The 22,533-nt window shown below is 52.2% G+C and overlaps 1 protein-coding gene across 4 annotated transcripts in view; it reads right to left on the bottom strand.

The window, feature by feature from the left end:
* FLI1 (Fli-1 proto-oncogene, ETS transcription factor) overlaps window positions 1-22,533 on the bottom strand; it is a 126,099-nt gene that overhangs the window by 26,574 nt on the left and 76,992 nt on the right. For all 4 annotated transcript variants that reach the window (XM_079762585.1, XM_079762586.1, XM_079762588.1 and 1 more), the window contains 3 exons: window positions 19,159-19,313; window positions 15,074-15,277; window positions 5,500-5,565 (listed from right to left, as the gene is read on the bottom strand). In XM_079762585.1, coding sequence (XP_079618711.1) covers window positions 5,500-5,565; window positions 15,074-15,277; window positions 19,159-19,313 — 425 coding nt within the window. The remainder of the gene's footprint in view (window positions 1-5,499; window positions 5,566-15,073; window positions 15,278-19,158; window positions 19,314-22,533) is intronic.

The following is a 22,533-nucleotide window of genomic DNA, read 5'->3' as shown; positions in this document are numbered from 1 at the left end:
TCCAGATGCTGTTGGGTGCTGGGATTAAATACACTGAGATGTGAGAGGCAGCCAGGAGGGAGGAAGGAACACCAGAGACCTCCACTTGAACCCGCTCTGCTCCAGGACCTGGGGGACTTCAGATGAGCCCTGTCCACAGTCTGTGTCCCGTTGCTTTATGGACAGAATGGGATCATGATAACGCCGGTCCGGCCATCTCATGGGGATGGCGGGAGGCACCGATGAGATCCTGGATGGTGAGGAGCTGCAATGGGGATGGGGGGTTGCTGTGTGCACAGGCCCTGCCCCCTGGAAACCTCCTCGAGAGGCTAAGGGCTCCCGAGAGCATGGGCTTGAGGCCTGTCAGGCATTTTGCCGTAAAGGACGCAGAAAGGAGTGTCTCCTGCCCCCTTTCCCACCCTTGACCGGCCAGCACACAGCCGTTTTCTCCATCAGCCGCGGCCCAGCTGGCGAGGGGGCTCCGAGGCAGACAGCGTGCCCCGTGGAGAAGCGGTTCTGCACTCGGCACAGGTCCTAACTGGCTCCCCGGGCTGCGACTGGACGCTCAGGCTCCATGGGCCATGGTGGGTTTGTGCGTTCCAGGAGTCCATAAACGGGGAGCTCAGTCTCCTCTGCCTTTTGGGGAGTCAGAGGCATTTAAACAGATCCAGCCGGACCCCGAGGAAGTGAGGGTTGTGCAGGCAGAGGAGAGACCCGCTGGCTCTCACAGGCTGCGTGTCCAGCTGAAGACACGGGATCAGTGGTCCTGGCTGCAGGACATGCATGTCCCTGGAAAGGCCACTGAGTTTCTAGAACCCGTGTCCTCCTTGTAAATTCAAGTTACCACCTATCTATTCGGGGTTTTTTTTTGTTGTTTTTTTTTATTGATTTCAGAGAGGAAGAGAGAGGGTGAGAGAGTTAGAAACATCGATGAGAGAGAATCATTGATCAGCTGCCTCCTGCACACCCCACACTGGGGATTGAGCCTGCAAACCGGGAACTGAACCATGACCTACTGGTTCATAGGTCAACGCTCAACCACTGAGCCACGCCGGCTAGGCCCACCTATCTACTCTATAGATACATAAGATGAGGGCATATAAGGAAGAAATCCCTGAGATATGAATGATGCACTGATGTGAAGTTGTCAAAGCAGTGATGATTACAACATCATCAATGACAAACCTTGACCAGGTGGTTCTATCCCTCAACCTGCTCCTGCATTAGTTCACCAACCGGCCCTGCTCTTCCTTCTTTAGGTCGATTTGGGGCCACGAAAGGTCAAGGTCACTTGCCCAGAGTGTGGCTCTGAGACGGTCTTGCGTTCCTCTTTCTAGCGTGTGTCTGCACTCTCTGGCAGGGCTTCTCGATTTGGGCGACAAGCTACAGAGTAAACAGGAGCTTTAAGAAGAGTTTCAGCGCCCACATGTCCCTCCTAGAGATTCTGAATTAACTGGCCATGTTTGGGATCTGAGCACCAGTATCTAAATTTATTTTTTGTGGCATTTTTATTGTTGTAAAACATACAAAGAATTTACCATTTTGGCCATTTTTCAGTCTATGTTTCAGTGGCATTCGGTGCGTTCATATTGTGGACGCAATAACAATCAGAACGTTCCATCTTTTCACCCTGAAACTCCCATTAAACAAGAACTCGCCATTCCTCCTCCCCCTCCCCCAGGCCTTGGAGCCACCATTCTACTTTCTGTTTGCCTGGCCAAGGTACCTCATAGGAGTGGAGTCACACAATATTTGTCCTACGGCATCAGTATTTTTAAAAAAGCTCACCAGGTGGTTCTGTGTGTAGTGAGGACTAGGGGGTAGTGCCAAGTGGGGGGTGCATATGAATTCATCTTTGGGGAAAGAAGGTAGAACAGGGATGCAGGTGGGGGTGAAGGTGGGAAAACTGCAGGGACAGAGAAAAATAATGGGGGAAATTAAAATCTCCGCCCGAACTACACTTAGGCCAGGTCTTGTTTCCGTGGAAAGTCAGCCAGAGGGGACGGGCTGTCTGTCAGGGAGACCGTCTGCAGCAAGGGATGCTGAATCCCACAATCTGGGTTTGAGTCCTGCTCTGCTGTCGAGTCACTGGGTGCCCTTCAGCGAGCAATTTAACATCGCCCAGCCTCACTTTTTCCGTCTGCAAAATGGAGAGAACCACATCTACCTCCCAGGGAAGCTGCCGGGCTCGAGAGCAGAGGCCCAGCACGTGAATGTGTCTGAAGCATCGCGAATTCTACACAGATGACGGTGGTGGCTGCTCTTGCAAATGGGCAATGAATGCTTCCATTCTGTATGACTCAAGTGCATGAGCCCTGATAACGAATGGTAGAAAGAGCAACTGTTCTAGTTGGATCCCCTCTATGATCAGAGACTATTTCATAAAGGGGCTTCAAGGCTGCTATAGATTAAATGTTAAAAACTAGTCTTCGTGGGCACAAATAACCTTTAGAGCGTGCAATCATTTTCAAGAGACAAGCTGGTGGGGGGGGCGGGGGGCGCGGTGATTGGGCCTGGGCAAGTCAAAAGGCATTCTAGTTTGATAAGAGCATTGAAGAAGCATTAATAGACATCATCTCCTGAACTTCTTTCCTTTGTGCCCGGTGCCAGCACCTGCCCTGTGTGAAGCGTGCACGTGCGTACACACACACACACACACGCGCACACACACAGCTGGTGCTTCAGAGGGACTCTCGGTTTGTTTGGGGGCTCTGTGTGTGTCTTCATTTGAACGCGACGGAGCCAGGATTGCAGTGTATGTTCTCTTTATTTTCCCATTTAATATTTTAAGAAATAAAGGTAGGGATTAGAGAAAAGCAGAAGAGAGGAGGTGGGGAGGCGATTGAATTGGGGGGGGGATAGAGAGGCCTGATTAGCTTTGTCTTGCTAATGCACTTTGTTCTGTGGCTGATGGCCGCTCAGACAGATTCAGACCACCTCACAAGGGGGAGGCGACACAGCAGCAAGACAGCTCAAGTGGGAAGCGTTCCTGGGAACAAAAGATGCACCTGCAAAGCGCAGCCCTAATCGTCTCAGGAGGCCAGGGCCAAAGCTGGGAGATAAGTGCCCGGCAGCACCTGAATGAGATCTGGCAGCGCAGCGTGCGCTCGCCGGGATGCTGCCGCTACTTCATGTCAGGAGAGGGCTGCTGCCCAGCTAGCGAGCTGCTCCTGGGATGCCTGAATGAGCCCGGTGGCCTTACAGATGTACTCCCTGCACACAAAAGGACCAGGGAACGCAGCGCGCAGGTAGGGGGGGAGGGCTGAAAGCTAAGACCCCTGGGGGAGCAATGTGGTGGCTATTAATACAGTTCAACTCAGACAAACTGGCTTCCAACCCGAAATCTGTAGTGAAACCCAGAGTCTCATCAGCCTCAGCCTGTGGGGCTGGAGGAACGTTGAGGGATCTCCTTATTCCCTTCCTCCCCCCATCCCTCTTTCTCTCCCCCTCCCTTCCTCCCCTTCTTCCCTCTCCCTCCAGGCCTTCCTTCCTCTCTCTTTCTCTTCTTCCCTTCCCTCCTTCCAAGAAGTGGGTGCCTGTCTGCAAGTGAGAGGAAGTTCCGTAATTGAAACAGATGGGAGCAGAGTGGCTCTGAATGGAGGCAGAGCCCTCACTCTGTGGCCCCAAGTCCTGCCTAAGGAGCCACAGCTGGAGAGTCTGGGCTTGACTGGAACTGACTTAGTTCAGCCGCTTCACTTGATGGGAAACTGAGGCTCAGGGGATGAAGGGATTTCCCCAAAGTAAGCCAAAAGTGCCCTGACCGCCAAGCCAGGGTGTTACTCTAATACCGTGGTCGGCAAACTGCGGCTCACGAGCAACATGCGGCTCTTTGGCCCCTTGAGTGTGGCTCTTCCACAGCATACCACGGCCTGGGCGAGTCTATTTTGAAGACGTGGCATTAGAAGAAGTTTAAGTTTAAAAATTTTGACTCTCAAAAGAAATTTCAATCGTTGTACTCTTGATATTTGGCTCTGTTGACTAATGAGTTTGCCGACCACTGCTCTAATACATTTTCTCTCCCTTTAAAAAAATATGTTTTTATTTATTTTTTAGAGAGAGGAAGGGAGAAGGAGAGAATTTAGAAACATTGGGGATAGAGAAACATAAATCGGCTGCCTCCTGCCCTCCTTCTACCAGGGATGGAGCCCACAAGCCGGGCTTCTGCCCTGACCAGGAATCGAACCAGCGACCTCTATGGTGGATGGGACGATGTTCAACCCACTGAACCAAGCCAGCTGGGCTACATTTTCTCTCTTATCGAGATTATCAACATGGTATTAAATAGGCCATCAAGTAAAATGTGGCTTGGACTGCAGAATGAGACTATATAATTTAGTTTGCATGGCAAAATTAAATAAGTCTGATTTGGAAAGGAAAACAGTAGCATAAATAGGACCGGCCCAGGTTGGGGGAGGGGAGAAGGAAGCAAATGAAAACCACAGAAGTTTACAATCAGGTTCATCATGTTGTATATTTTCTCCACTAATTTTTTTTTGTCATCATTTGATTATAAATTATTAACAGAAAACACAAAGTCCTATGTGATCAAAGGTGTGGCCTTGGCCAAGACGCTCAGGCAGTTTGGGTCTCTGTTTCCTCCATAATCAATGAGGATTTTGAACCAAATGGTCTCGAAGTTTCTTCCATTAAAAGGACATTATGTTTCTCCGGAATATTATACCGTGCTACTCTAAAACACTAAAAACTTCTGCCTTCATTCTATATAATGGCAGGTGTGCACTAAAGAAAAAGTAGTGAAGGGGAGAGCAAGGTAGAGAGAATGTCTGCCACGCTCCCATTCATTCTTCAAGTCCCCACACCAGAGTCCTCTCCTCCAAGAAATTTTTCTTTTGCCTTGGGTGGATTTTTCTCAGGCACATTTTCTTTTTTCCTCCTTCAGATCATTCTATTCACTTGTTTAAGTGCCTAGAATCTAACACAGTATCTGGAGCAATAAACCTTTACCATATTGTTTCAGAAATAAAGATGTTGAGAAATGCTATTGTAATCTTTGCTAAAATTGTCCCTGGCAAACATTGTTTGCCGAGTCTGTTTTCTTTCTTTCTTAACCAAACCAAACCAAACCAAACCAACTAGACTAAATCCTCAAATCACCACTTTGGAATTGCTAAAATTTGTTCTCAAAACTTTGAAATGTAGCATTGCAAGCATCCCTAAGATCTTTATTTCATTACCTCTAACAGGGAAAACCTAATTTTCAGCTTGGAAAGCGAGCGATATCCATTTCATTCGATGACCAAACGTTTTCTTTTGTGGAGTCACAACTTCGAATCATATCTTTATGATATTATTACACGACATTTTAAAAGCTTGTGGTATTTTTTTTTCAACCAGTGGCACAAGCAGGATAAGCTCTGGCGTCTTGTCTCGTGTGCGAGAGAAAGCTGTGTGGAATCAGAGAGCCATGCACAGACCTGAGACCCCCACCCATCTCAGCAGCAGGGAACCGTGCCCCGCCTGCACTGAGAAAATTCTAGGTCCACGAGGGAACAGACTCACCTTCTTTGACACTCAGCCGTGGAGACTGGTCTGTGTGGGAGGGGGTGTTATAGGCCAACAGTGAACCTGAAAAGTAAAAGCAAAAGCAGGTTAGAACCCAGACTCTGTCCTGCGATGAAGAGTAGGAGGTGACATTCAAAGGGAGTGGGAGGGACAGAGACAGAGAGATGGGACAGGGGACCGATGAGCCCTTGGGAGAAAGAAAAAGTCACCGGGATCCATCCTGGGGACTCATGGCTTCCTGGGTTAGGGTCAGACTGGGTTAGGACAGAACGCTTGCCGGTGGGACACGCACACGCCCTCCCAGCAGCCTTCCTGCTTCCGAGCTTCTCGGGACAATGCCACGTCATGGTAGGAACATGGGACGGGGAATCGGAACACCAGGGCCTGTCCCGGTTCTGCCCCTCACACCCCGTAAGCAGCTTTATATGTCTAGACCGTGATTTCTCATCAGCAAAATGACAGGGCTGAACTGCAGCCGGGGCTGGCACGCTGAGAGGCCGGCCGAGCGTCCAGGCTCTGCAGGCCTGAGGCACAGTCGCGGCCGCACATTCTTCTTTGTTTTTGTTTTGCTTTGTACACGGGCCAGAGTTGGCCAGCGCTGGCCGGCAGCTCGGGCCTTCCAGGCCCTGGAGGAGAGGTCTGTGCAGTGCTTCCTGCTCCGATGGCCTCTGGGTTTCTCTGCAGGTCCCTTTGCTGGGGGGCCAGGCGCTCAGATGCTCGGTCACTGTGCTGGAGGGGTGGGGGGGGGGGCGGGGTGAGGAGGGGCTGGGGTGTCCGCTCTCCCAATAGTAACGTTGCCTCCTTTTGCATACGTCTAAGAGGAGACAACAACTAAATGCCAGGCATGATACCTTGGATTTTCTGTCATCCCTGAGGGCTGACATACAATCTTTTAAAACGAAACTTTAACGGGGACCTAGTCTGTATCGGGCACTAGTGCAGGCATTTTAAAGGCATGATAGCCTTTGCCCCGGGTGGGTGGCTCCGATGACATTCCATCCCATGAAAAGGTTGTGGGTTCGATTCTTTTCAGGCTATGCACCTAGATTGTGGGTTCGATCCCCGGTCAGGGCACATATGGGAAGCAACCGATGGATGTTCCTCTCGCGTCAATGTTTCCCTCTCTCTCCCTTCCTCTCTCTCTCAAATCAATAAGCATGACCTTGGGTAAGGATAAAAAATAAAGGGAGATAGTTTTTGTTGTTGTCGTCCCTTCTTTCCTAAAACTGGTTGTTCCTCTGATTCAAGCACATTCAAGAATTTTATTTTGTAAAATGTCAGCTTATTTTAATTTTATTTTTTTTATGAGTTTCTTGGAGATTCTCCTGGGGAAACTAAGGTGCTCCCCAGAGGGGCTGGAATCTGCTTTCACGGGGGACACGAGAGCTCGACATAGGCGCTGGAGGCGGAACAAGTCTTCCACCACAGCCCTCCCTGCTCCCTGGGCCGAGCGGCCTGGCTCGGGTGCCAGGGCTCCGGGCAGGGACCCGGCTGGCAGACACTCCTATTTTTAGTCTCCAGCCAGGGCAGGGAGGCGAGTGGAGCTGCTGCCTCACCCAGCTGTGGGCGTTCGGTTGCGTGCCGCCCAGAAAATGTGTGCCCTTCCCAGCCAGACGCCGAGGGATAGAGTTTTCAAAAAATCATCCATCTGCCCAGAACCTCTGACTCCTGGCCTGGGCGGCTTCTTTCTGGCTCTGAAATCCTTTCAGACAAGAAAGCGGAGGGCGGAGGTGGGATTGAGCCTGCTCAGTGACAGAGTGTGGCCACGTGGTCACCGGCTTAGAAAGGAGACCGTCACACACACGCACATGCAACGTCCAAGAACCAGGTGCCTTTGCTTATTCCTTTCTCAGAAATATTAGAGACCAAGTGAGACTGGGGCCACCTCATCTTAATATAGTTGTTATGCAAATCAGACTTTAAAATTAGAGCTCCCTCCCTCATGCCCTAGTCCAGGCGTCCTCAAACTACGGCCCGCGGGCCACATGCGGGTGTTTTTGCCGTTTTGTTTTTTTACTTCAAAATAAGATATGTGCAGTGTGCATAGGAATTTGTTCATAGTTTTTTTTTTTAAACTATAGTCCGGCCCTCCAACGGTCTGAGGGACAGTGAACTGGCCCCCTGTTTAAAAAGTTTGAGGACCCCTGCTAACCAAACCAAACCAAACCAAACCAAACCAAACCAAACCAACCAAACCATGGGCTCCTCATTTATAAAATGGGCTAACAATAACACCTAGTGTGGCATTGTGAGGACCGAATAAGATGATACATATAAATTGCTCCGAAAGTCCTTGGCTCATAATAAGTGTTCAATCGATGCTAACTATCATCATTGCTGTTTGTGTATCCCTTTTCCCACAGACACCACGATTACATACAATAAAGCCGTTATCAAAAGCTTGCGGAGCATGATCCTGGCCTCTGGAATCAGAGTTACGAATGGGTTCTCCTGCAAGAAGGAATGGGAAGGCTGGGGAGTGTTGGGGGTGGGGGTGGGGGAAGAGATCAACCAAAGGACTTGTATGCATGCATATAAGCACAACCAATGGACACAAGACACTGGGGGCGGGGGGGGGGGGTGAGGGCATGCGACAGGGGGTAGGGGAGGCTGGGGGAAGGTCAATGGGGGAAAAAGGGAGATATATGTACTACTACATGTAATACTTTAAACAATAAAATAAAATTTAAAAATAAAAAAAGAAGGAATAATCCCTCACGCCTGGAAGGGGGTGAAGACCTGGAAGCAAACGTTCCAGGGGAATCAGAAAACGTCTCAGGAGTGAGACCAAGAATGTCTGCCTCTCTGTCCCCGACATTCCCCGTCCCCCCTGCCCCCCTCCCCCCCCCCCAAGGCTGAAACCTCACGGCTGGAGCAAATAAAGAAAAATGATGGTCTCGGAGGAGCAAGCTGCCTGAGTCATTAGTGCAGATTTAGCTGAGAGCACGAAGCTTAGATAAACCGCATTTATTAAATTTCCCCCCGGGGTGAAAGTCCTGGTTTGGGCACACGTGAATTCCACAGGAAACTCCCAGAAAGCCGAGAGAAAGGGTCCTTTGACCTCCGCAATGCTCGCATGAAATACATCTTTCACGGTGACCTGGGGAAAGGGTTTTGCCCTCAAGACTGTTCCCGGGTCAAGTTTCACTCCTAGAAGGAGAGGCTGCCTTCCCGGGGGCGGGGCCGCTTTCGGGCATCTGCCCCGCCCCAGGGACCAGCACCCCCTTCCCTTCTCCATACGGAGGGTGGCACCGCACACTCTTGTGTTAAGGGAACTTGTTCCAATGGGAGGAGGTCCTCCCCGGAGCCTGGCCTCCCGCTCTGTGACTCTGGGTTTCTTTCTCCTGCTCTGAGGCTCCTTCTGCGTGAGGCTAATGTCCACTGAGCTCCCCGTCTTTCCCGATGCCCCCTCCTCAGAGTAAACGGGCTGAGATGAGGGGGAAGGCAGCCAACTCATCAAACGCTCATTGCGAGCAGGCGCTTTCTCTCTGCTCTCTCACTTAACCCGTACCCGAGCGGCATAAAGCCAGTATCACGGGATCCCCCTTTCACTGCTGAGGAAACCAACATTCAGAGAAGTCAAGTAACTTGGCCAGGATCACACAGCCAGAAAGCCCGGGAGGCAGGAACCCCATTCGGGTCCAGCAGACCCTGCAGGCTGAATTGAAGAAACACACCCCTCACGAATGGGGTTGGAAGTCAGCGCAGTGCTAACCTTTGGGGAGAATGGGGTGATGATGGAGAGACAGCACAGAGGGCTTCTAGTCTATTCTTTGCCCTGGGGGCATTTAAATGATCACGTGGATTCACTTTGTGATAATCCTTTGAATGGCACATTCATGAGTTCTGCACCCCTCCGTACGTTTCACTTCAATGACGACAATTGTTGGCGTGCTTCTTTGTCTTGTATCCGTGTGTGCATACAGGCGTGTGTGTCTGTCTATTTAGTGGGGGCCCCAAGAAGCATGAAGTGGCTGCTGTTGAGAATGGAATGGCCTTCCCTGTGTGACAACAGAAGCACAAAAATCCACGTCCACTTGGGATCCATCCTGGAGCCAGTATTTGGGACCCGAACGAAGATGGGAATGAGCAGAGTGGCGCTTTGCAGGTGTGGGGCAGAGCCCGACAATGGGGCTTTCTTCAGCTCTGCACTGCCCCCCTCCCCCCCAAGGGGCTCTTCATCGGGGACACCTGGAGCAGGAGCGACAACGGGGTCCCGGTGCCAAAGCCTTTGTGTCCTGCCTCTCACAGTCAGCCTATTGAATCCGGGTCTCCCTTTTCTCTGCACCGTGTCAATGGCTCGGGTGGGGAGGGCAGAGGGAAGGAGGGCCTGGCTGACAACGGAGTCCAGGGGAACCTGGCCTTTTGTTCTGTGGGGACCCTGTTCTTTCCTGGTCGGACCCGGGCCTGCCAGGGCTAATACTTCACCAGCTCAATGGCCCGGGCCCATCACCTTTGCCCGACTGTCTGAGCTGCCGGTGGGAAGGCCACAAGACGCAAAATGTGTTTTCCATTAACTTTAAATTAAAAATGAGAATCAAGACAGATACCCACGCTGTGGCCTCCCTGTCACACCACGTATTTCATCTCTCGTGCCGCTCCTATTGAAAAACACAGCTTCTTACCCGGCGGTAGTGGCTCAGTGGTTGAGCGTCGACCTATGAACCAGGTCGGGGCACATGCCTGAGTTTCCTGCTCGATCCCCCATGTGGGGTGTGCAGGAGGCAGATGATCAGTGATTCTCTCTCATCATTGATGCTTCTATCTCTCTCCCTCTCCCTTCCTCTGTGAAATCAATAAAAATATATTTAAAAAAATAAATAAAAACAGTTTCTTAAAAATTTTCACAGGCCAGACCCAGTTATACCTACGGAACCCAACTTTTTATAAAATGAAAAAAGCCTCTCTCTTCTGCCCGTGGCACCCCACCCAGGACCTTTGGGGCTCCCAGAAACCCCAAACTCCCCCCAGTGGCCCCACTTTTGAACTGCCAGCTGGGGACCGCTCTCACTTCCCTTGAGGTCCCGCCCAATCTCATTTCCCGCAGCCACGGCTGTAAATAAGGTCCCTGCCAAGCGGGCTGTGCCCAGGGAGATACCGTGGGGCCGCCAGTCGGGTCCCGAGTGGGCGCCGCGGGGAGGAGAGAAGGACACGTTTAGTGTGGTGAAGGGTTTGGCTTAATCTGCCTCATTCCAGGAGGCCACAGGCAAGTTTTCGGAAAGCATTTATCTCTTGGGACAAATAAAAACAGAACGAGCTGTGGGGAAAGTGGTCTGGCCCTCTACATGGAAGGCCCAATGGAGGAGGCCGATTCCAACACAGAGAAGGGAAGATGATGTGGTGCAGGTTAGCGCGAGCTCTAGGGGCCCATCTCCACGCAGAGGAGGGGCTGTGGGCCCGGCCTCAGCCCAGGACTTAAGAGGCCTGGGTCTCAGATACCAGCTGCTCTCCACCTGCCGTCTGCCTTTGAGCCAATTTCTGAACCTCAGTTGCCTTTGCTTTAAAATGGGGATTGTAAATAGCCTGTGTGGTGTCCACAAGGGGGCGTCCTGTCCACGTACACTAGTGAAGGACACCTGGGGAGGTGCACAGCTGAGCCCTAGTGTCCCCAGGAGGTCCGGAATGATCCCAAGTGCTCTGTGCATCCTCCCCAGCCCGCCGTCCCCCTCCCCCTCAACTGTGGGCAGTGTCACAGCGGGACCAGGGTGTGGCCACTCTGTGGGGAACAGCCTACCAGCCCAGGCCTGCAGGACAGGCACCTGCAGGCAGGCCGGATAAATGCAAGCGTGCTGGGCTATCAGACAGGGTGCGGAGGGGCTTGGTATTGCTATTTATTCTCCACCCTGGACAATTCATTTAAAATTTGGTGCTTACTTTTATTTATTTTTTAAAAAAATGTATTTGTATTGATTTCAGAGAGGAAGGGAGAGGGAGAAACAGATAGAAACATCAATGATGAGAGAGAATCATAGATCGGATGCCTCCTGCACGCCCCACATGGGGAATCGAGCCCGCAACCCGGGCATGTGCCCTGACCGGGAATCGAACCGTGATCTCCTGGGTTTATAGGTTGATGCTCAACCACTGAGCCACGCCGGCCGGGCTTTAGTGCTTACTTTTAAAGCTTCCCTCCCAGACAACCCGAAAGACTACTCAAGCGCCTTTTAGAACATGTAAATGGGATGCCAGGGCTTCGTATCCTCTAAGTCTAAGGTTCCCTTTTGCTATGAAAGTCTGGGAAGGTCAGACTGCGAGGAAGCACAGCTAGTTGGGAGCCCCTGACTCGCAGTTCAGGTCTGAGTCTCTGCTGACTCCTTAGCCCACAGCACTTCCTCCTTCTGTGCGGAGACGCTCAGCTATTTCCTTCCACTTCTTGCCCAAGTGCAGACGTTTGAACCCCGTGCCCTCCTCAACGGAAGGACAGGTGACCCAGCACCAGGTACCAGCACCCCTTCCTCCTGCCTCGACTCAGTGGCCCGGCCTCTTCCCCCAAAGCGCCGGCCTCCCTGTCTGAGCACAAAACATCCGCTGGAAGTCCATCTGCAAAACTAACACAGTGTTTCAGGACACGCTGGTGGACACCAGGGGGTTCCCAGCTGTCCAGGCAGCAGACGGCCACCAGCCACGTGACCTCCTGCCGCGGTGTAGCAGGCCAACCACTATCTGGGGCCACAGGGTCCCAGAGGTAGAACCTGAAGGAAGACACCAATGAAAAGGAAGCTAGAATCAAAGCCGCCTTCCAGGCCAGCAGGTCACTGGAAGTCTAGGTTCCTCAAAAGGCCTGCAGACTATGCCCGTCCTATGCTGGGCGAGCGTGTATGAGCCTTGATACGGGCATTTCGGTTTTGGCTTTTGCAGGAAGCTGTGGTTTTTCTACCAAGACACAGACCATTTCCACTGAGCTGTTTCACTCCACATGGTACCATATATATGCTTTGTTCCATCTCCTCGCCACTCTGGACACGTGTTGCACTAATAATCTCCTTTCTGGAAACTTCATTTTCTTTTTATGACCTTGGGGCATCTCCCTTCACATCCACACATACTTGTACGAAATAAAGAAGGAGCCCGGCCAGTGTGGCTCAGTGGTTGAGCATCTACCTATGAACCTGGATGTCACAGTTCGATTCCCGGTCAGGGCACATGCCCAGGTTGTGGGCTCGATCTGCAGTGTGGGGTGTGCAAGAGGCAGCCAATCAATGATACTCGCTCATCATTGATGTTTCTGTCTCTCTGTCCTTCTCCCTTCCTCTCTGAAATCAATGAAAATATATAAGAAAAAAAGAAGGAAAAAGAAGCCAACCACACTCTTCCTTGCCCTGCTACCAGTACCCCCCAAATAGCACACTCTCTGGCCGCCACTTCTTCGTCGCCTGCCCTCTCCTTCGCTCTCGCTGTTATCTGCTCTCCGTCAGTAGCCAGCCTGCTCAGTGGCTGCCAATGGCCAGCTCACCACATTCCTGGCCCTTTGGAGCAGATGTTGGTCTTACTTCAGGGCCTTTGGCTTGGGTCTCTCTGTGACAGGGAGTCTGAGTAGGGATGTGGGTTGTTTACGGACCTGCCAGAAAGCGGGGTCTGGGGGTCACATGGCATGAATGGGCCCATGCTGCTTCGGTCCATCTCTTCTCCCACAAAGGGGGAAAGGGGACCATGAGTCCTGGCCTCCTGCCAACTGAAGTGGGGAGAAGCACACAGGCAGGCTTGGCCAGTGCTTTCACTTTGCTCGTCTCTGCGTCTCATGCCCACGCCCACCCCTGCCCTGCCTAGCTAGCATCATTCGTTGCAGGGTTCTGTGCAAAGACCTTATTTTTAAAAAAGTCTATAAACACTGAAGTGCTGAGAAATAGAGATGGTTAGAGAACACTCATTCTCCAATGCTCGGAAAAAACTGGGTGGAACGTTGCCCCCTTTTTGGAAATGGCTGGGCCTCGGGCTGACCTCCTGCTGCCGCAAGACTCAGACATGAGGTCATGGCTCTGGTGGTAACATATACGGCGTCACCCCCCACTCCCCACTGGATGCCAGACGCCTCGGAGGGGTGACCGAGGAGCCCGGGGGCACCGGTGGAAACTCCCGGAGGCACTTTTCACATGTTTAATGTTGGAAGCCAGCGTGTGTTGCCCCAGTCCACGCAGCGCTCTATTGCCGAACAAGACAGAGAGTGAAGACCCGCTGGACAGCGCAGAGCAAATGAAGAACCGACCACCCCAGGGCCCAGGAGATGAGAAAGGCGGCCCGGAGGCCCTGTCCAAGGATCTCAGCTTCGATGGAGCTTGAGAATCATCAAACCCTTTCCCTCCAAACCTCAGCACCTTCGAGATTCCCAGCTGTCCCGGCCACTGACAGCAAACACTGTCTGCGGAGGCGGCCAGTCTGTCCCTGGGCAGGGCTGGCTGTGAGAAAGCTTCCTCGTAGGATGAGCCCACATCTGTTTGTCTGTAGAGTCAACTCCCGATATCACTACCGTCCTATAGGCCACAGAATAGCCCTTTCATTCTTGGGGCCATTGGTAGACCACCCGGCCTGGACTTCCGGTGAAGAGTTAAGGCCAAGGTCAGTGGTCGGCAAACTGTGGCTCATGAGCCACATGCAGCTCGCGAGCCGCGGTTTGCCACTCTGTTGACTAATGAGTTTGCCGACCACTGCCTTAGGGAAAAACACTTAAAAAACATTTTAATAATGTACTAATGTCTTTAACCTGAAGTCAAAACTTCTGGGTAAGGGTAATGCCTTAGCAGTGGTCGGCAAACTCATTAGTCAACATTGCCGACCACTGGCCAAGGTTATTAGCGGGCCTCAAAGAATTCTGGGTATAGCGCATATCAAATGACATTTGTATCGAATTGTTGGTGCTAGTGAACCCCCATCGTGGAGAAATCCTACAGGCAACTGCACGCTCTCTCTGTAAACTCTCCCTTTCCCAAGCGCCTTCCTAATGGCTGTGTCAGGCCTCGCCGACCTGCGGCACCTGCCCCTTCCCTGCTTAGTAAGAAAGGGGTGTAAGTGGCAGCCCTGAAGGCGGGGTTAAGAGGCTCTGGAGTGACCCCAAAGATAAGAGGAACTGAATGTGTATAGGTTCAAATCCTTAAATCCTAAATCCATGGATCTAGACTTACTGTGGGAACCCTAAATCATGGCTCAGGACAACACGAGCCAGGCATCTGTGTATTTGTCATTATGGGGCTAGGTATTTCTGGGAAGGGGTTCTCACAGGACATGTGTGGCCAGCCACGGGCAGACCCCCTGGGCCACAGCTCCCTACTTGTTCTCCATTTCTCATTTTACTCCCCTTGCCACCCCAGGCCTGGGTCAGCCCTCTCGCAGGGTTTGCTAGAGCCCATGGGACCCTGGTAACCTCATGGCCCAAACCCGCAGCTCCTACAGCTTCTGCCCAACGTACACCGATGGCAGGGGACCCAGCTTCCTTCCCCGGGTTGGCTCCCTGGGAAGCCAGTCTGGTTGGGAGCGGGCCAGGCAGAGGTCTCCCCCAGCCCCGGGGACCTGGGCTGCACCCTCCGGGGTTGAGGGGGGAAGACTCCCTCCCCAGAAGGAGACAAGGACAGGCACTTACTTTCCCTGAGGTAACTGAGGTGTGACAATAGCACTTCCGTGTTGTAGAGGGAGGTGGCTCGGAGGAAGTCCTCCTTGTTCATCTTGCACAGTTCCTTGCCGTCCATGTTCTGGAAAAAGGCCGTGTCAATCTCCATCAGGCCGTACTCCTTTATCGCCCACTCCAGCCACTGCCGCACGTGCTCCTGCGTCCACAGCGTGGGGTCTGCAGAGGACAAGGCCTGTCAGCCAGGGCTTCCCCAAACCTGGGCAGCCTCTCTCGGTCTTCCTTCCTCCCTCCTTCCCCTTCTCTCTCTCTGTCTCTCTCCTCTCCAATCTCCCTTTCCCTTTCCCCCACTCTCCCTCTTCCTCCTTTCTTTCCCTGCCCCACCCCACATGCTCACTGGAAAGTGGGTTCCCTCCCAGATGGTCCTCCCAGAACTGCATCTGGTCCAGAGCATCTGGCGCTGCCTGAACCACTTAGCACGCTGGGGAGGGTCTCAGATGCCTCACTCCACATCCTGACAGGACACTCTTTAAAGCCCTGGGAAGTCCATTGAAGCCTTTGCCTGAGAAATGGTGGCATCCAAGTGAAAATAAACACAGTTCCAGCGACCAGGGCCCAGCGTCTCTGGCAAGCGAAACCAGCTGCCCCGGGAGAACACTGATTTCATGGAAGAACACGAGCTCTCAGATGCTACAGAGAGAACACATCTGTGCACGCAGATGGCAAACCCCGTGGTGTTAGCCCTTAACATGGACCAGCCTGCGCTTTCTCCCTTTGGAGACAGCTGTGCTGAAATTTCTACCAGATCATCCCCCAAACGTTTCTAGGATATTTAAGTCCGCAAAGATGAGAAACCTTTAGCCCTTCAGTGGACATAATAATGTAAGGACTGAGGCCGCCTCCATGTAGGACCCGCATGACTTCTTCTCAGGCAGGAGTGTGTGGGGGGGTGGGGGGACACGGGGGTGCACTCTGAGTGCTGGTGGGGAGTCCAGCAGGTCCCATTGATAGAGGCCCTTAGCGCTTACCACCTAGCACAGTCTGGAAGCCATCTTCTTACTTGGCAACCAATTAATAGTGAGTCCAAAACACTTTACATATGCTCATCAAAGAAGAAAATGACATGGCCCTAGAACTCATGAAAGACCTGTCCACACGAAGCATTCAGGCAGGAATGCACCGAGTTAAGCAATAGATTTTGTGGTGGTAGTTGAAGCAACCGGAAGAGGAGGACATTAGTGTAAACGTGGAGTGTCCAGGAAGGCCCTGGAGGAGGAGGGAGACTGGGCACTGTATGTCAGCTGTCAGCCGCAGCTTCTACTGGGCCTCTTTGATTGGCAGGCTTATTTGGGAGGAGTATCTGTGCCACCTTTCAACCCTGTCACCCTCTCCTAAGAGTCTGGGCAAAAATGGAAATCAGAGTTTCTGCCGTTGCCCTGGTCTGGCACGGTCCCCTGCTTCTCCTCGGTCACTGCATGTGAGAATTGGGCTGGAAGCGGCTGTGTCTGCTTTGCAAAGCGCCCAGCAGCGGCCCCTGCATGGGGTGGTTGCTGCATGTGTGCTGAAGGTGGAGGGGATGGAAAGAGGAGAGTGAGGAGAGGGAAGGCTGGAGTGTGCTCCCTGCTCCACATGTCCTGTTTTTCACTGATCAAGAAAATCCTACAAAATGGCTGTATCTGAGCGAGGAGGGGGCGGGGGCGGGGGTATTCCCGATCCAAGTCTCCCTAGGACTTCATTTAGTCCAGGTGGGTGGGTCCCCCCTGGCCCAAAGCCTCTTCTCTTTTCTTCTCACAAAGCTACCTGAACGCACCTGTGAGTTTCTCTGCCTTTAAGCAAAAGCCAGAGCTCTTTTTATAGCTTCATTGTATAAGTCAGAAACAATTGGGCATGGACCATTGGTAACTGAAAATAATTTTGCACCATTTCAGAATTCTAGAGAAAAATGGAGGAGGCTGAGGTGGTGGATTATGTACATATTATTTTATCTGCTCTTCTCTGCTTCTTCTAATTGGCTCATTTTCAGCATGCAAGGCCTCAGATTCGATGCTACACCATGTATTTAATGTATGTATTTCCTCCCTTGCTTGGGGCTCTGTCACAGTATTATTTCTCTCCCTTTAGAGCCCAATGAATTCTAAATATTCCATTCTGAATCATGCTAACCTCTTCCAAATGTATTTCCTGGATGATTGGTCCCAGTTTCTTCCTATCTGAACTTGGACCTGACCTGGTGATTAACTAGGGTCCTCATTTACACTTGACTTAAAATCCCACCGTGAATGCAATAGGTTCCTCCACCGATGTTTTATTGCCTTGATCTGTGGACCTGCCCAGTGAAACTTCCCCTCACGCCCAGCAGGCTGGCCTGGAGGAAGCCACAGTGTTTCAGGGTCATGGCTAAAGACTGAGCCAAAGGTAAAGCAGGGAAGACAATCCATAGCTAGTGCTTTAAAAATCCCTTGATATGAATTTACACCGTTTTCATTACTACTGCCATAGTTACCTTGGCCTACTGAAGACCGACATTTCGATATTCTTTTTGAAAATATTTCAACACCAATTTAGAGTTGAAGGGCCAACCAAGCACTCTGGCAGTCTTTGTTCCTTTTCCCTGTGCCCTCCCAAAAGAGTCTGCAGAAATGTACACATTTGGTTAAGGCAATCTCGGTTTCTCCTAACCCTTCAGTCCTCAAGCTCTCCTTCCCATGCTGGCCACTGGCGAGGCTGGGGAGTTCAATACCAAACCACCAGAGGCCTGGTGAGGCTTGGCCTGGCCTTGGGGAGTCCACAGAGGCCCCCATGCCCACGGCAGTGCAGTTCCATTGTCTGCCACCTTCCGATGTGAAGGGAGAAGACACGCTTCTCTTGGACCTGACAGATAGATGCACCTGAGCTAGACAGTCCCAGCTGGGATCTTGGAGGAGATCACGCATGAAGTGACATAGGTCATGCAATGTGGGTGAAGCACTTCAATGGTGCCCGGCACCCCAAAGTGCTCATCAACGGAGCTCCTCCTTCTCCTCCTTCGTGAGCTCACGTGCTTGTGGAAGAAGGAAACTTAAAAGGCTCGTGAGCAACTTTGAGGTCCTACAGGGCACAAACACATCCCCGTTGGCCACGGGTCCCCACCCCTCCCCCCCTTGAACTTGGCCCAGCACACCTGGGTGTAGCTGCAGTCCCAGGAGATGGGGAGACACAGCTTCCCATGGAAAATGAATACAAAGGGCCTGGGAGGAGAGGCCCACACAAAGCCACACCTTCTAGACCAAGAAGCAACAGCCGTTGGATTTCCTCAAAAAGTTGTCTAATCCTTGCCTCACACACAACTGCGTTTGTATTTTTCCAAATGGAAGGGGCTCTGCCTTTTCGGTAGAGTTATTTTGGTCAAATGACTCTTAATCTCTGCCCTATAATTCACGTTGCTTAAGGTTTGGACGTTCTAGCTCCTTCTACCTGGCACCAACCCCACTCGGTTCAGTTTTCAGTCTCCCTTTTGGACCTGGCGGCTGAGCTTGCTGGTCTGGCCGAGACCAAGCATCCAGCCAATACACGGAAGGCTCAAACAATGATTTTATTTTCTGTACCCAATTGCACTAATACCTAGGAAAAATAGGCTATTTTTACATAATGACATAACTTGCTGCACACATGGTAAGGCACTCCATTTGTTAAATATAGTTATTTCTATTTTGAGACGGAAAGCGCTGGCTATAATTTGGGAAGGTGGGACCCTGCGGATGCCATGCCAGGAGCGCATGCCCGATGGGCTCGGCAGACCTCTGTAGCCACTCTGCTCCTTACAGGGAGGGTGGGCACGCCTGGGGCTTCCCTGGGCTCCTGCTTTCTGTGCTGGCCTCACCCTAGGGTCCAGGCACTAACACCGAGTCTGTGATGGGATCTGTTTGAGGGCAGGTTTCTGGGATCTGCACTCAGGGATCTGGTGACATTGGGGACAGGTTCTTGGAAGGCAGCACATCATTTCCACAGAGACCAGGGCATCAGGTAAAAGTTTAGATGCCCTGGGGACAGGCCTGCCCTTCACCTCCTCGCCCAGAGAGTGAGGACATGGATGCCAGCCAGCAGCCTGGTTCCCACGGTACCTGCGGGGACGATCACCCTCCTCTCGTTCGTGGTCATGTTGGGAGGAGGGGGGCCGTTCTTCTCGTCAATGTAGCTGTTGTAGTTCATGGCATTGGACTCGCCTCCACCAACCAGCTTGCTGCATTTGCTGACGCTGCAGTCCACCGGAGACTCCCTAGATGGAGAAGAGACAAAGGCCAGGAAGTCATCATTGCCACTGTGGTCCCCACAGCACGGAGCTCACCCTGGCCAATGGCTCAGACAACCAGAGTCATTTCCCAGCCCCACCTGGTGCAGGATGGTGAGGATGCTGCTGCTGCCACCTTACTCCTTTTTTCAAAACATGTTTTTATTGATTTCAGAGAGGAAGAGAGAGAGAGAAACATGAATGATGAGAATCATCCATTGGCTGCCTCCTGCACACCCCCTACTGGGATCAAGCCTGCGACTCTGGCACGTGCCCCGACCAGGAATTGAACCAACCTTGACCTCCTGGGTTCATGGCTTGACGCTCAACCACTGAGCCACACCAGCTGGACATTGCCACCTTATTTCTATTCTCCACACTGCCACCAGAGTTTTCTTCCAATCCCAGCCTGGTCCTGGAATTACCATATTTAAAAACTTTGGGCAGCTCCTACTGCCCTTAGAGTCTGGACTTCTCAGCACAGGACTGCAGGTCCCACCTGCCTGCAGCTGACACTTTTCACCTTCTTACCAGGCAGACTACACCTGGCTCCCATAGTGTGTCTGCATTGGTCCTAGGACTGTCATGCTCTGTTAACTTGACAGGTGCCCTAGGCCCTTGCTGGGTGAGGGAGTTTCCCGAGATGGTGACATTACCTTTTTGTAACCTCGATGTAGATTATCACCAGCTTTATACAGAACCTTGTGCAGGGGATGAGCGATAGATGTTTCCTGAGCGAATTATTTCTATTGCATGCATATAATGTCAACACATTTTTCATACATTGTTATATTTGAACTTCCCAATAACCCTCCAAGATAGGCCTGGCAAGGGTTAATAGCTCCTTGCTATGGTTAAGGCAACTGAGAGGCGAGGTGACTGGGCCAGGGACACAGAGCTAGTACAGGTGACAGCAGGGTCTTTAATGTTAAGCTTCTCCATCAAAATGCACATTCGGAAGAGCTGGCTGCTGGGTGAAGGAGGAATAGAATCCAAGAACTTCAACCTGATATAGAGAGGCTGCGGCCTTGGCGTTGCCCAGCCCTGGAACCACACTCACAGGGGAAGCACGTAGAGGTGCATCAGCGACAGAGCCAAATACTCAACCTGGTCTCAGAGTATGTAGCCCAGTGAGCCCCTGAGGTTTTGCAAGAGGCTGCTCACTGGTTTCAGTCAGCAATAAGCAACCATCTGGAGATCCGAGTTTGTGGCCTCCTGGCGCCCAGAGCAGGTTGGCAGGACATGCCACATACCCCAGGGCAGCGTCATGGACCCTCTCCATGTGCCCAGGGCAAGTGGCATCCAGCCCTGTCCTAGCTTTCACTCGCCACTCGGCAGCAGCGGGACCAACGCAGGCAGCCAGGCCAAGAGGAGGCTGCAGCTGCGGGTCTACGGAGCAGGAAGCTCGGATTCTTCTACACGGGAGACCAGCCAGCTCTCTCAAGAGCTCCAGACCAGCCTTCAGACCCAGGAGTTCAGATAAGGTTCAGATGACAGCCGCCCAGCCTGGCTGCCCAACCTCTCCGGCCTTCGGAAGGCCTGGCTGCTGCCTCCCTCACTCTGCTGTGGTCGGGGACTGACCATCACGGGGCCCCACGCAGCAGGGCGCTGCCAGATGGGGTCCGGCTCCTCTCGCGAGGCGGTGGCAGTAGCTCCACTCACAGGGAGAGCAGCCCGGCCACGAACGCAGAAGAGGCGGGGACCGCCCTGCGGGGGGACGCGGGCGGCGGGCGGCCGGGGAGACTGAGCACATTCAATAAAGAAAATTAAATGAATTTGTTTCCTAATCTGAAAGGAAAAAAATATTGAAGATCACTTATCATGGCTGGGAGATAAATGCTCCACTGAGATATTAGAAGTCAGACGGTAATTTTTTCCTGATGTCGTACAGAGGGGAACATGGGCTGAAAATGAAAATAAGATGTATAACTTACACATGTTAGAATTTAAGGTTTTACTATTCGCCTACTGTTTTTCCAGGCAGAGAACCAAGAGCCAGCCGTCAGAAACCCAGACTGTTGAAGGCTTAATGTCCCCATGGCAGTGCGAGGGAGGCAGTAGCTCATCAGGACTTTTCACCAGGGGCTGGCCTTTGGCTTCTGCAGTTTAAGGACTTGGCCTGAGATGAAGCCGTCCCTGAAAGACCCTGGTCCTGGGTCTGAGCAGGGCCATGGCCAAGCTCACTGGGCTCCTCATGGCTAACTGTGAGGGTATGTGCACACGCACACACACACATGCACACACCAACAGACGAGTTTCAAAACATTCTTTCCCACATGTGCATACATGCACACCCAACACATACATGCATGCACGCACATGCTCACCCTAGTGCACATATTTGCACATACATACACACCCCAATACATGCATGCACACCCAATGCACACATACCCATACACACGCATACACCAATATGCATACACATATATGCACGTCCAATGCACACTAACACATACATGCATGTACATTTAGAACATGCATGCACACCCAGGTGCATGCATGCACACACATACGTATGCACCACGCACCAAGCCACCAGGGCCTGGCAGCCTTTCTCAGCATACTTGTTCACTGTGAAACAACTCAAGTGCAGCCGAAGTGGGAGGATTAAGTTGGCCTTCAACCAAGAGAGCAGCGTCTCATTGGCTGGGAACTCCGTGGCAGAGGGTGGGGTTGCCCGAGCACACACTTCCCGGGGAGGAAGCCAGAGCGCGAGGCCATGGGCAGGGACGACACCTTTCAGCCTAGAGAGCGCTGTCTGTCCAGGGCCAGCGTGACCGGGGAAGAGCTGCTGCTCTGTGGGCTGCTCTCCCCTTAGGGACCCGGGGGAGGCGAGTTTCAAAACATTCTTTCCCACGTCAGCCAGGCCTCGGGGGGGTTCCGAGCCCCAAACTGACCCCTGCCATGCAGAGGTGAGAAGACAGAACCTCAGAAATCCCTGAAATGATGGCCACTTAGCACCTCCGGCAGGGCCAGTCCTGGTGCCAAGAGTGGAGACAAATAAGTTGGAAAAAAGAGAACATTTGGTGAAAGCTACCGGGTATGGTGCCTGGTAAGAAGAGGCACCTGCTGGGGGGTGGGTACCGAGGAGGGGAGCACCCGCTCCTGGAAGACAATATCAGAACCATGGTCAAGGCCAGGGTTCTCTTGCTGGGTGACTCCTGGGAACTGCTCAGTGCTCGGAACCTCCTTACTTCCTATCCCA

The sequence above is a fragment of the Cnephaeus nilssonii genome (genome assembly GCF_951640355.1).
Source record: "Cnephaeus nilssonii genome assembly, chromosome: 22".
NCBI classification, from domain to species: Eukaryota; Metazoa; Chordata; class Mammalia; order Chiroptera; family Vespertilionidae; genus Cnephaeus; species Cnephaeus nilssonii.
Note: the sequence above shows the minus strand (reverse complement) of the source record. Positions and strands in the feature narration are given on the sequence as shown.